This window comes from Onychomys torridus, unplaced genomic scaffold (assembly GCF_903995425.1).
Source record: "Onychomys torridus unplaced genomic scaffold, mOncTor1.1, whole genome shotgun sequence".
Classification (NCBI taxonomy): Eukaryota; Metazoa; Chordata; class Mammalia; order Rodentia; family Cricetidae; genus Onychomys; species Onychomys torridus.
Window position 1 is genome coordinate 111,650 of NW_023411746.1, and position 15,156 is coordinate 126,805.

A 15,156-nucleotide genomic window follows, 5' to 3' on the forward strand; every position below is an offset into this window, starting at 1 on the left:
AAGTGTTTTTTATGACTGAGTCATCTCTTTTAGTGTCCCCAAATACTACTTCTTACCGAAAAAGAATACAGTGAAATATCAAAAACATGAAAAACATGTTAAGTGTTTTTGAAAATGTGTCTTTGCAGTATGTTTGAAAATGTGTTGGAGGCTTTGAGTTCAGGGATTATGTTTCTGTGTTTACAACACAACAGATATGTTTGATACCTTCTAGAATGCACGCTGACACAAACTGATTTTAGATTTAAGAGTCATGTGCTCTTTCTGTTCCTAAGTTCAGGTCTTAAGAGACAAAGTGGAGCTACTCTCCACATCAGAATTATAAAACTTAAAGAAGGGGTCAATCAGACTGGTGAGCATTGACTCTTAAATTTTTACTACTGTTGACCATTTATACACATTCTTTTTGTCTTTCCAACGCATAAATTGTTTTATATAATTGTTATTACATATAATCTTACAGATTTATATAATAATTACATAATATATAACTCACATGCACAATTAACCTATGCATTAAATTGAAATATTATATGTGATCCATATATATGTACCTATACATATATAATCCTAAATTATGTATGAATATCATTAGCTCTTACAAATTATTTAGTTTGCTTTGCCACATGGTAGACCTTTGCTTCCTGTCAGCATAACTTTGTTCACTGTAGTTATTTATGGTTGAGATCCTATGAGATTTTCCCATTCACACCATGATGCCAAAAGTTGTGGTCTCAGTTCAGGTCATATTTAGGAAGTCATGTTTATCAGACGTTATGTGTCTTTATGGGCAATGCTTGACATTCTTAACAGACATAATCCCACAGCAAATTCCCTGGTCCTTGTACCCTTACATTCTTTCTATTCCATCTCCCTCCGTGAAACATAAACCTCATGAGTGGCAAAAATATTTATTGTAAATGTGTCAGGTCGAACTGGGATCCACAATTCTTCATTTGATTGATTGTGAATTTATGTAATTTTATGAATCTTTTTCAATGACATGTCCTTAAAGAGATGTGAGGAACCGAATATAAATTTATGTGTAGGAGCAAGTATTTTGATCCTTTAGGGGCTTTGCTGCTTTAGTGAAGGGGCAGTAACAGTTTTTCCTCTAAGATCCAAGACTTCACTAGCTCTTGGTAGTTAGTTTGGTTTCCATAACTAGGCATGATTTCTCTCTTGACCAGCAGTAACACTGTTCATTTATAGTTAATAACTACATTTGTGAAACCTCGTAGTTTAGTATATAGAGCTAAGATCAAAGAAGTCACCACAACGAGATAAAACTCCCTATAGTAAAGGTATAACAATTTCATAGAATTTTATTTTTATTTAATGATGTGGAAATGGAAATATTTTACTTAATACATTGTATGTATTTCTATGAATTGGTGATTAATTCTGGAGAAATGTGTAAAAATAACATTGCACATGGTAACCTATTCATGATTTAGATTAAAAATATAAACCAATTCAAGGAACAGCAAGCAGTGAACTGGAAGAAGCATTCTGGTAAATTATGTGTAAATGTCCAGAGTGAAAGAGAAGTGGGGGTGTTGTTCTAGACTGAAAACATTTGGAAATGTTACATATATCATCAGAGTATAAATAAGGAAGATGTCCATGTAGTTAGATTTAGTTACATATGCTGAGTAATATAATTCTTACTAAATCTAAATTATAACTTATAGCATGAAATATGGTATGCAATGACAGAGGAACTATTATGGTCACCAAAGATTACAGTTTGAAAAGCCTGTGATTATTTTTTAGAAATATCACACAAACCCAAATGAAAGCATGATAATTTACTAAAGGACCAAGAGGAATTAAGAAACAGACTGATGCTCCTTAAAACCTGGTCTATTGAAAGTTAAATAAAAAATAAATTTATAATCTACATATTTTAACAAAATGATTGGAAGGCATGATAAAAATTTACTAGGATCCAGTTTTCAAATTTAAAACATGTGATTAATATTATTGGATAAGAAAATACGGATGAAGCTCTGAAGAAATTTAAATCTATACCATGAATATTAACAGTCTATATTTGAGAAGAATATAATGTGGTAATGTGATTAGCTATCTACAATCTCAGAAGAACAGAGGCAGATGTAGACAGATCTCTATGTGTCAAAAATATAAACATATTCTTAGAAAATTTCAGACAAGCCAAGATATATACTGAGGTCCTGCTCATATAAAAAGAAAACCTGGATTTCAATCATGGATAACTTCACTGGTTCCAGTATAAAGAGGGTATAATATAATTTGATGTAAAATAATACCCCAGTGAATCAAAGCCATACAATAATTTTGTGACACAATTTGCATGAGACATCAAATGGACTTCACCTCTGAAATTCATCCCTAACATAAGAACTATGTTTAGCTTTAAACTAGGTTTTGAGAGGGTTTTTACTTTCAGAATGTGGCCTATTCCTGATATGATATATTGAATTCTTATCTGGCCTTATTAATATAATGTAACACTTGGGGCCAAAAATGAAACCAAGGAGGGCTGCACTTGAAGCCAAGATAGAGAAGACTTCCATAGCCACCATGACCTTTCCCTTAGTGCTATGGTAAACAGGTAGGAATGTGACCCAGACACAGAAGAACACCAGCATGCTGAATGATAGAAACTTGGCTTCATTGAATGTGTCTGGCAGATTCCGAGACAAAAAAGCCATAATGTAACTTCCAAGTGTCAAGGTGCAGTGGTATCCCAATATACCATGGAAGGCAAAATCTGAGCCCTTGTTACATACAAGGATGATATATTCATGTTGAGCATGAGCATCTTTGTCAAGGAAGGGAGGAGATGTTCCTATCCAGATTCCACAGAAGACAAGGTGGACCAGAGAACATACAGGGATTATAAGGTTTGGAGCCTTTGATATTATTAACCACCTCACCACCCTCCTTGGAATGGTAACCTTGAAGGCAATAACCACAGTGATAGCTTTGGCCAACACAGTGGCAAGAGCCACAGTGAAAGCACCTCCAAATACGATCTGCTGTAGGATACAGGTGGTAGTGTTGGGATGGCCAATAAAGAGCAAGGAACATAGGAAACAGACCTTGAGTGAGATGAGCAACATGTAACTGAGGGTCCTATTATTAGCCTTGACAATTGGAGTGTCTCTGTGCTTCACAAAGAGTCCAAGAACCACAGCTGTGAGGACAAAGAAGCACAAAGCTATGGTTGTGAGAGACATCCCCAAGGGGTCCTTATGGTCAAGAAAACTCACGACTTTCTGGAGGCAGTGTTTCTTCTTTGTGTTTGCATAATGACTGTCTGGACACTTGATGCACTTTACCATATCTGATAAAAAATAAAAGTGATATTTTGTTCAAGATGAATTTATCCCTGTAACTCTAACCCATTTCTGTGTATCTGGTAACAGGACTGCTATCTACACCAGTTTCCATTTTCTCAGAGACAAAGAATTATGAATTCTGTAGTGAATACTTTCATATTCATACCACCCATCTTGCTTCTTAGATATTTCAGTTATTATTTACATGCACATATAAACTGTGTTGCTCCAACTCAGCCCTCTTTCTTCCTGCTCCATTTTTCAATTTCTCCAATTTTTATTTCCCAAGTTATTGTGCTCTCTGTCTCCTTTTTACATTTTAATACACAGTGAGTCTATTCAATGATGCTAGTATTTATAACATAGAGGGGAATCTACTGGAATATGGGTAACATTTTCAGAATCCACAACCTGAAATAAAAGTGATGTCTCTTTTTTGTAAGTAGTTATGAATTACCAGTAGCTTCTCATACAACCCCTCTTCTTCATAGTGTTATAAATTAAATACACCTTTTCTTTGTTACATACTTTCAATTCCTATTTTGCTATTGGTGTTTCTCTTGTGAAAGTCTTTAGAATACTTACTTACAATGTGTAAACCTACTTTATGTCTGTTACTACATCATAAGTTACATCTACATTATGAATTTCAATAGTGCAAAAGGGGGAGAATACACTTTGAAATTATTTTCATAAAATCCTTTTCTTAAACATAGGTTCTCAAATTTCTTAGCACTATAAAATTCTTTGTTTTCTAGTTTGACTCTATAGGCATTACTATATTTTTAGAATTTGGAATAATGTAGTAGTGACCTGTTGTCATTCACATTGGGAAAAGGTCAGAACTATTTTGGAGTGTGAACTAAAATAGTCCAATAATATTCTGCTCTGGAAAATTTGCAAAGTTCATCATGTATTTGAGGTAATTAAAATTGATTCATGCAATCTATATGCCCTGTCCCCACACCCTTCTGCAAGAGCCACCTGCCATTTCCTGAGACTTAGACACCAACCCCAGCTCCCAGCTGGCCCAGAGCTCCCACTCAATCCAGAGTTGAAAGACTGGATTCATACCCAGGGAGGACTTTCCCTTGGTCCCATCCTTGGGCTCCAGCTCTTCCGAGGGAAGACCTTCCCAACTTGGGCCAAGTTGCCGGGCAGCAGGGTAGGCAAACTCGGGAAGATTTCCCTTTGCCAAGACCCCCAGCAGACCCTACAATCTACACACCCTGCCCCCAAACCCATCTGCCCAAGACTTCTCCATTTCCTGAGACTTAGAGTCCATCCCCCAGCTCCCATCTGTCCCAGAGCTCCCATCTGGCCCAGAGAGCTGCCATGCAGCCCATAGAGCTCCCATCTGGCCCAAAGAGCTCTCATCAGGCCCACAGTGCTCACATCTAGCTCAGAGAGCTCCCATCTGTCCCAGAGAAACTCAGAGCTCTCATTGGACAAAGAGCCATCATTGGACCAAGAGTAAACTCAGGAGACAGGACTCTGCCAGCCCTGATTAGTCCAGGAGTGGCTTTATGAGAAGTAGAATCCACCACCTCTCATTGGACAAAGAGAGGCTGCCATAAATGTCGAATGTGTGAGCTCTGACTAGAACAAAAGTCCAACTAAGACAATGAATGCATCCATGAGAAGATGAGCAGACCTCAAGGCATAAGTACATACAACAACATAAAGAACAATACAGCATCACCAGAATCTAGCCCTCCTCCAACATCAAGACCTGAACATCACAACGTGGAAGAAGCAGAAGAAAACAACCTTAAGAATAGCATCATGAAGGTGCTAGGGACCTTTAAAGAAAAAAATAAAAGATGAACTTTAGGAAAAAATCAACAAAAAAGTGGACGAACACAATAAAGAAAATGAGAAAAAGTCAAAAAAATGAGAAGAACTCTATATAAAAAACTAGAGGAAAAGACAAAGTAGAAAAAAATAAATCTCTCAAAGAATTCCTTGAAAAAACAATGAAAAAGATGATGGAAACAGTCCAAGACCGGAAAAAGGAAATATAAACAATAAAGAGTACAAAAACAGAGGGAATTCTGGAAATAGAAAATCTATATAAATGAACAGGAAACACAGATGCAAGCATAACCAAAAGGATACAAGAGATGGAAGAGAGGATCTCTTGTGTAGAAGATATAATAGAGGAAATGGATTAATCATTTAAAGACAATATTAATGCAAAAAATTATAATACAAAATGTGCAAGAAATCAGGAATATCATGAGGAGACCAAACCTACACATAATAGGAATAGAGGAACAAGAAAAATACCAACTCAAAGGCCCACAAAATATATTCCACAAGACCATAGAAGAAAACTTTCCCAACTTAAAGAAGAAAATGCCTATGAAGATACAAGAAGCCTATAGAACACATACAGATTAGAATCCCCCAAAAAATCTACTCAACACAAAATAATAAAATAAATAAATATACAGAATAAAGAAAGAATATTAAGGCCACCAAAAGAAAAAGGCCAAGTGACTTATAAAATCAAACCCAACAGAATAATGACCAATTTCTTAATGGAGCCATTGAAGGCCAGAAGGACCTGGATATATGTAATTCCAACCATAATAAACCATGTATACCATCCTAGACTACTATACCCAGCAAAAATTTCAGTCATCATAGATGGAGTGAACAAGACATTCCAGGAGAAAGCAAAGTTTAAACAATACTTATCCATAAACACAGCCCTACAGAAAGCACTAGAAGAAAAATTCCAACAAAAGGAATTCAGAAATACCCATGAAAACACAGGCAATAGATATCATCACAGAAGTAAACTTCAAAGAGGGGAGTACACACACACACACACACACACACACACACACACACACACTACCACCAAAAAAACATAATAGGAATGGACAATCACTGGTCATTAAAATCACTTAATACCAATGGACTTAATTCACCAATAAAAAGCACAGCCTAAACAGAATGGATACAAATGCAGGACCCCAATTTCTGTTGCATACAAGAAACAAACTTCAAACTCAAAGACCAGCAATTCCTAAGGATAAAAGACTGGAAAAAGTCTTTCAAATCAAATGTTCTTAAGCAGCAAGCTGGTGGAGCCATCCTAATATCCGGCAAAACAGACTTCAATCTAAATACAATCAAAAGAGATGATGAAAGACATGACATACTCATCACAGGAAAGGTCCACCAAGAAGAACTCTCAATTCCCAATATTGATGACCCAAACACAAGGGAACCTACCTATATAAAAGAAACATTACTAAAACTTAAACCACATATAAAACCCCACACAGTAGTAGTGGGAGACTTCAACACCCAACTTTCACCTCTGCACAGATCTGCCATATTGAAACTTAACAGAGAAACAAAGGACTTAACTGATTTTATGACTCAAAAGGAGTTAATCTAAATCTGCAGAACATTCCGTCCTAACCACAAAGAATATCCCTTCTTCTCAGCACCCCATGGAACCTTCTCTAAAATCAACCACATGCTGGGCCACAAAGAAAATCTCAACAGACACGAAAGAAATGGAATAATCTCCTGTGTTCTGTCAGACCACCATGGTTTCAAGTTAGATTTCAACAACAAGAAAAACTACAGAAAACCTACAACCTCATGGAAACTGAATAGTGCCAAATAGAATCACCAATGGGTTAAAGAAGAAATAAGAAAGAAATTAAAGCCTTCCTAGAGAACAAAGAAAATGAATATACCACATATCTAAACTTATGGAATACTATGAAAGGTGTGTAAGAGGGAAATTCATAGCACCAAATGCCTTCATAAAGAAGTTGGAGAAATCACCCACTAGTAACTTAACAGCAAACCAGAAAGCTCTGGAATAAGAAAAAGCAAAGTCTCCCAGCAGGAATAGACGCCAGGAAATAATCAAATTGAAAGCTGAAATCAATAAAATAGAAACAAATATAACTATATAAAGAATTAGAGAAACAAAAAGTTGGTCCTTCAAGAAAGTCAACAAGATAGAAAAGCCCTTATACAAACTAATGAAAAGGCAGAGAGAGAGAGAATCCAAATTAACAAAATCAGAAATGAAAAGGGAGACATAACAACTAACATTAAGAAAATCCAGAAAATCATCAATTCATACTTCAAAAACCTCTATTCCACAAAACTGGAAAATCTAAAAGAAATGGATGATTTTCTGAATTGGTACCACAAACCTAAGTTAAATCAAGGCCATATAAAATATTTAAAAATTCCAATAACCCCTAAGGAAAAAGAAACATTCATTACAATTCTTACAACCAAAAAAAGCACAGGAAGAGATAGTTTCAGCTCAGAATTCTACCAGATTTGCAAAGAAGAGAATCCTAATACTCTTTAAATTGTTCCACACAATAGAAACCAAAGGAATGTTTCCAAACTACTTCTCCAAGGCTACACTTACCCTGATTCTGAAGCCAAAAAATAAGAACTAAAGACCCATCTCTGTCATGAACATTGATGAAAAATATTCAATAAAATATTGACAAACAGATTCCAAGAACACATCAAAACAATTATCCACCATGGTCAAGTAGGTTTCATGACAGGGATTAAAGTTAGATTTTAACAACAACAAAAATTACAGAAAGCCTACAACCTCATTGGAAACTGAATAATTATCAACTGAATCACTAGTGGGTTAAGGAGGAAATAAAGAATTATTTATTGTCATGGTTGAATATACAAAAGTTTGTCAATGTAATACACCATATAAACAAACTGAAAGAAAAAAAAAAAACACATGATCATTTCACTCGATGCTGAAAAGGCATTTGACAAAATCCAACACTCCTTCATGATAAGGGGATTTGAGAGAACAGGAATACATCTAACATACATAAAAATAATAAAGTCAATTTACAGCAAGCCAATAGTTAACATCAAATTAAATGGAGAGAAACTCAAAGAGATTTCACTAAAATCAGGAACAAGGCAAGGCTGTCTGCTCTCCCCATACTTATTCAATATAGTAATTAAAGATCTAGCCAGTGCAATAAAACAATATATGTAGATCAAGAAGATAAAAACTGGAAAGGAAGAATTCAAGCTTTCACTATGATCCGAATACATACAATGAAATTCTCAAAGAAAAATAATTATTGCAGAATTTCAAAATCAGTATAACCGTGGTCACAAATTTATTAAATGGTGTGAAAATACAATCTTTTAAAGATTTTTCTTCCCAATGAAACTTGCTGTGAATATGTTCATGACCTATTCTTCTAAATGAAGATTCTATATTCCAGTGGAGCTCTTAGGTCTTGGTACAGCTCTCCATAACAGACTGCTGAATCAGCCTTGGGGATATTGTTTAATATAATGTTTATCAAATTTGAAGCAGAAAAACATGGGCATCATTCTATTTATTAAGGAAATTTGAAATTATTAGTTATGCTGTATAGTCAGAAGATATATATTTAGGATATCAAACACAAATTTCTAGTTATCTGTTCTTTATGAAAAACCTTGCTGAGAAGATTCATTATTAGAGTAATCTATTCTAAAATGAGGTGAGTTAAAATCACTATTACAGTTAGAACAACATTCAATTTTGGTACTTTCTTGCTATGTGGTACATTATGCATGGGGAAAAGCATATGAATTAGTACAGAGGAAGGGAGTTTTCTGCAGCAAACAATATATGCATATGATTATAAATTAAATTAATTATAAATTTCAATGCCTACTCTGCACCATTTTAAGACATAGTGATGTGCATTTAATACCAAAAAAGGAGAAGGAATACATTTGTCTGACTTCTCTCTGGATAATTTTCAGTTTGTAAGATAATGCAGTATCCTGTAGAAATGTGGAACCATTTCTGTAAGATTTATTCTTACCTGTCTCATTGGAAATCTCATTGTCTCCACAAGGAATGCAATCATAGCAGCAAACAGCCTTGCCCTCCAGGGAAATTTTCCTGAAACCAGGCACACAGCTCTCACTGCACACAGACTTAGGAATCTGACAAAAATAGAAGCAGAGTTAACAAATGATCATGGTTTATTAATTAATTAGTTTGTTTATTCATTTTTTTGGGAGGGAATCAGAGGATCGGACCCAAGGCCTTGCAATTGATTGGCAAATGTTCTACCACTGAGCTAAATCCCCAACACACTCACAGTTTATTGAAAACCTGTCCTTCACTGGTGGTGGGAATGCAAGCTTATACAGCCACTTTGGAAATCAATATGGCGCTTCCTTAGAAAATCCATCTCCCCCAAGACCCAGCTTTAGCACTCTTGGGTATATATCCAAGGAATGCTCAATTATACCACAAGGGCATTTGCTCAGCAATGTTCATATCAGCATTGTTTGTAATAGCCAGAACCTTGAAACAACCAGGATGCACTTCAACTGAAGAATGGATAAAGAAAATATGGTACATATACACAATGGAGTACTACCCAGCAGAGAACAACAGTGACATCATGAGGTTTGCAGGCAAATGGATGGATCTAGAAAAAAACATCCTGAGTGAGGTAACCCAGACTCAGAAGGACAAACATATTATGTACTCATTTATTGTAGGAAACTAGATGTAAAACAAAGATGAGTAGACTGCTACACAACTCCAGGGAGGCTACCTAGAAAACGGGACTCTAGGAAAGACACAGGGATCAAGCAATAACAGAGAAATGGATGAGATCTACATGAATAACCTGGATGACCGTGGGAGTAATGAAGGGCAAGATTTGTGGGAAAGAAAGCTTAGGGGAGCAGTAGATCCCAGCTGGATCAAGAACAGAAAGGGAGAACAAGGAGTAACAGACCATGATAAATGATGACCACATGAGAACAGGAATAGGCAGAGTGCTGGAGAGGTCCCCAGAAATCCACAATGATACATCCACTGTAGACTGCTGGCAATGGTCGAGAGAAAGCCTGTTCTGATCTAGTCTGGTGATCAGATGGCCAACACCCTAACAGTCGTGCTGGAACTCTCATCCAATAACTGATGGAAGTGGATGCAGAGATCCTTGGCCAGGATCCAGGTGGAGCTCCAGGAGTCCCATTGTCAAGAAAGATGCAGGACTGTAAGAATGTGAATTGTTGAGACCAAGATTGGAAAAGCACAGGGACAAATAGCCAAACAAATGCAAGCACATGAATTATGAACCAAAGTCTGTGGAGCCCCAGCTGGATCAGGCCCTCTGGATAAGTGAGACAATTGAATAGCTTGAACTGTTTGGGAGGTACCCAGTCAGTGGGACCTGGACCTGTCCTTAGTGCATGAGCTGGCTGTTTGGAAACTTGGGCTTGCACAGGGACACTTTGCTCAGCCTGGAAATAGAGGACTGTACCTGCCTGTACTGAATCCACCAAGTTTAAATGAATCCCCAGGCGAGTCTTCACCCTGGAGAAGATGGGAATACAGGGGAGGGGCTGAGGGGAAAGAGAGGGTGGGGATGGGGAGGACAGGGGAACCCATGGCTTATGTGTAAAATTAAAACACAAATATAATAAATTAAAAAAGAAAACTTGAATAATATTGTTTTATAATAATACATAATTCATTACCGAATTTTATTCCAATAAATGTAGAAGAAGATTTTGAACCTTTGTGATCTACATAAGTAATTTCTGAGGATTAACACACTGTTACACTATTTGGAGCATAATGAGGTAAGGGAAAATTATGATGCTGGTAGGTCATGGCTTCTATAGTTACTTATTAATGTGCTGAAAAACTTTTATTTTCACCATGATAATGGGTCTTGCTAGTGAACTTGACCGGGCTTATAGTCACCATGTAGAAAAATTGTTGGGCATTTCTGTGAGTATTGTTAAAGAGAAGTTTAAAGGGTTCACTCTATAGGTTGTTGTCTCAGAATGAATGACAACTTGAAAAAGGGGGATCTGTGGTATTTACTTTTTTCTATTGACTGGGGATATGATGTCATAAGGAACCTCATGCTCCCAGAGGAATGAATTTCCAAAGACAATGACTGCATTTTCACACTGTCAGCCAAAAGAAATACTTTCTTAAGTTAATTTGGGTATGCATGTATTTGCTGCAATAGAACAGGAGTTAAAATGCTCACTAAAATGTTTTTCCATTTAAGCAGTAGATAAAAGAAAAAATGATAATGGATTATGGTCTGTAATTTTTAAACATGGAATCAAAATGAACTGCTCAAGCTTTAGATACAGTGAATGAATGCTAATAGAGACAGTGAATTGGTTTGAATAAAAAGTGGCAATGATAAGCACAGATATGTCACTACAAATGTCAATGGTGGTGCAATCTTGAGAGTTATTGATACTTAAGAGTGGCAGATTATTTGCTAAATTATTTCAAAGGTGGGAATTTTGAGCATGTATGTCCCTGCTAATTCAGACCCTGCTAATTCAGTATTCACTCTCTGCTTCCATTGTGTGAACTGAGACACTTTGTTTCTGGATCCTGAAATCTCTCCATCAATGCCACACACTGGCATGCTTCCAAACCATAAAGGACCCTTGAACCCCTAGAACCATAAACCAGATAGACTCTTGTTTCCAAAAGTTACTTTGGTAATATTGCTTGATCATAGCACAAAAACATAACATATTCAGTTTTCTGTTGTGAATGTAGTGATTTACTATATCAGAGTGTCCTGGGAGACATTATGAGAATTGCATATAACACTTCTCAGGTGTACTTAATATGTGTCAACTTGACAGAAATTAAACCATGCATCACTGAACATTAATGATCATTTCAAGCTAAGAACTTCCATTTTCAAGAATGAGGGAATGATAAAACAATGCTTATATTAGTTATGTTTTTATAGCTCTCTACTCAGAGTTTTATGACAATGGGCTTTAATTTCAAAACCGGGAGTTATTATACTGGGGGGATATATTTGTGCTATTGTGGTGAGTTGAATGCATTGTGAGAATACATAACCCACCTCTGAGTATAATTTTGGCCATTTTATCATCTGCTCAGATAAAGACAACTGTTGACCATTGGGAGCATTGGGCAAAAATGTTCCTACTATCACTTTTTGTCCGAGACCCTTTGGAAAATTCCAAAAGTTTAGAATATCATACTTATTATCATGTAAATTTTGTTTCCATTCTAAGGCCATATTGACTCCCTCATGCATATTCTTCAAGAAAGGATGAAGCTGAAAGTGATTTAAGAACATAATAAATGGTTATGAGAGGTTGACAAGAAATGATTTATAGACTATCACTGTTCATAATCTCTGGTGTCAGATACAATAGTTTTGTAGTTCCACTGAGGGTGAGCAATGGTTGAGAATGCTATTCTACCTGTGAATGACAGTCATCTAAAAGAAAATCTTTTAAACAAACTCAGAAAAGGAATCAGTTAGTACTGATTAAAGCAAATTTCATTTTCTTTAAAATAAATTATGTCTATTTACATTAAGGGTGTATCTAAAAGTTCAGTTTGTAAAATGTTCGTACAAATGACTAAATGCTAGATAAACAAAATCATTTACATACTGACACCTTGTGGTAATGAGATGTCATCATTTCATTTACTGAGTGAATTCTTAGTTGTCTAATGTAATCTATGTCCACAAGAAGAATGTGAGGATATTTGTGACAAAATTTATATTGCCTAAAATCATTTTCTTCTCACCACTAACACCCTATTCCTCAGCAACATGCACACAAAGTTCTGCACTGACCTGAAATATAAGCTAACAAATGAAGACTTTCCTGTGGATGTAAAATATAAAATGTTGAAATATGTAATACCCAGTTTTATACCTCTGAAACCACATCACATTGTTGATGCTCTAATACAAAGGAAGGGATATTACCTGCCAGGGGAGGAACACCATGCTTTCCCTATTTCCAAATGGTTGAATTTGTACTTGCTGAAGACTCATCTCATGGAGACTGTAGGCCAGAGTGTAAACAGCATTGTATGTATTGTAGCTGTCTTCATTTATTGCTGTATCAAAAATGTGTCTAGGTAAGAATTCCAAAGAAGCATTGTATTGGCAGTTCTCCAAAAGATGACAATCCAACTCTGAAAATGAGCACTTGAAGAACAAAAACCACAATTTAGGAAGGTAATTGTCTTCTGGGTATTTATAAGGATTAACTGTTTGGATGAAATTTTTAAATTCAGTAACCTGCTCATGGGGGTGTGAAAAAATGAAACTTCCATGGAATGAATCTAGCAAGAAAAAATCAGCGATATTAGTAAAGTCCCATTGAGAAGTCATAACCCAGACTTTGCTTGCCAAAAACTGTTGCCCTAGATTACTCATTAAACCTTGTAGTGAATCATTCTCACCATAAATGATGATGATATTGGCCAATGACTCCTTGACCATGCCAAGACTTTTCCAGTTTTTGTATGGATATGAATTCCAGGTGATTTGGATCATTTCAACAAAAGCAATGCAGACTCCATTAGTCTCCATCGTTTCTCTGATATCTGATAGAAACTGAGTCCCTCTGTGGTCATCTGGGATAAACATACCAACCCAGGTCCAGCCAAAATGAAGCATCAAAGAGACCATGGCAAGAGACAGAGATGTGTCTTTGGGGGCCAACTGATAGAGAGAAGTAAACTGACCTCTGTCACTCAAGATAGGATCAAAAGGACCAACAGTGAGCTGAAGAGAAAACAATTGGGAACAAGAGAAAGAACAATGGCATTATGCACAATCCTTATTCTGCAGAAACAGATAGAAATGAATAATAGCATAATGATGGATTCATCCTGAAATTAAAGGCAAGTTTATCTGACAGAATTTGTCAGAAATTTACTGCCCTGTCATCAATTCTTATTAATCCTCCCTGTCTACTCCATCCGCCCCCTTTTTTTTTCCCTTTCCAAGTGACTGGAATAGAGGTCAAACTCCAGTTGTCTAGACACTTGTCATCAGTAGCTAACTAATCCTAATGTCCCACTTTGACCTTTGAATACATGAAATGTCAGCAAAGGAGGTCTGCACATTTATTTCATACAACTCCTCACCTGTGGAAATTTGTAGAGCTGAAGCAGTCTCCCAATATGGGCTGATTTTGCCCATGATGGTCCTGTTAGTGCAGCAACTGACTTTCTTTCCTTTTCACAGTAATAATTATAGAAGGGATACTTAAGGCCTGTGGCCCAAATAATGGGATTTATAAGAATGATTTTCTCACTGTATGGGACATTATAAAAATCAAATCCCAGAGATATGTTGGGTAAAATGTGAGGGTTCCTGTTGATCTCCTCAATGGCAAATACCAGCGACAGAACCAACTCATATATTTTAAAATTATACCTGCAAAAATTGAAGAAAATTATACCTGAGGAATTTACAGACCACACAGAACTAAACATTTTGTGCATTTATTTTCTAGTTCAAATATTAGTGTTTATATAAAATACAAAATTAAATTTCTCCACTAAATGCCTGGAGTTCAAATTACTGTGTTACCTTGTTAGCATTTAATAAGATCCTATAGGTATGACCTGATAATTGGCAGTCTAATGACTGTTCACTGTACTTTCTATTGTATTTGGTACACTAAAACTATACTCATTAGTGTGATAAAATTCCCTTACAAAATACTTTATCTCCTGCTTCATTGTTCTTTAATGTTTGTCTTCTACAATTACAGGAAAACATATGATCTGCCATTAAGACACCCAGCTTTTCAAGATAGTATCTTAAAGAGTGCTACTGATATAGTGTGATTCATCTTTGTAAATATTTGTGATTCTTTGACAATATTATATTTGTGTGAGCTGTTATTTTATACCATTTATGTGAGAGCTTGTGTGTGTGTATGTATGTGTGTGCTCCACTGTGTGTGAAAATGTTAGAATATTAATGTTATGAAG

The 15,156-nt window shown here is 36.0% G+C and overlaps 1 protein-coding gene across 1 annotated transcript; it reads right to left on the bottom strand.

Moving 5' to 3' along the window:
* Positions 1 to 2,405: 2,405 nt before the first annotated feature.
* On the bottom strand, positions 2,406 to 14,652 carry LOC118575334 (vomeronasal type-2 receptor 116-like). Its single transcript, XM_036175919.1, has 5 exons — positions 14,302 to 14,652; positions 13,130 to 13,936; positions 12,245 to 12,463; positions 9,188 to 9,311; positions 2,406 to 3,334 (listed from the first exon to the last, which is right to left on the bottom strand). Exons 1-5 carry the CDS (start codon positions 14,650 to 14,652, stop codon positions 2,406 to 2,408), a joined length of 2,430 nt encoding a protein of 809 aa, XP_036031812.1.
* Positions 14,653 to 15,156: the final 504 nt, after the last annotated feature.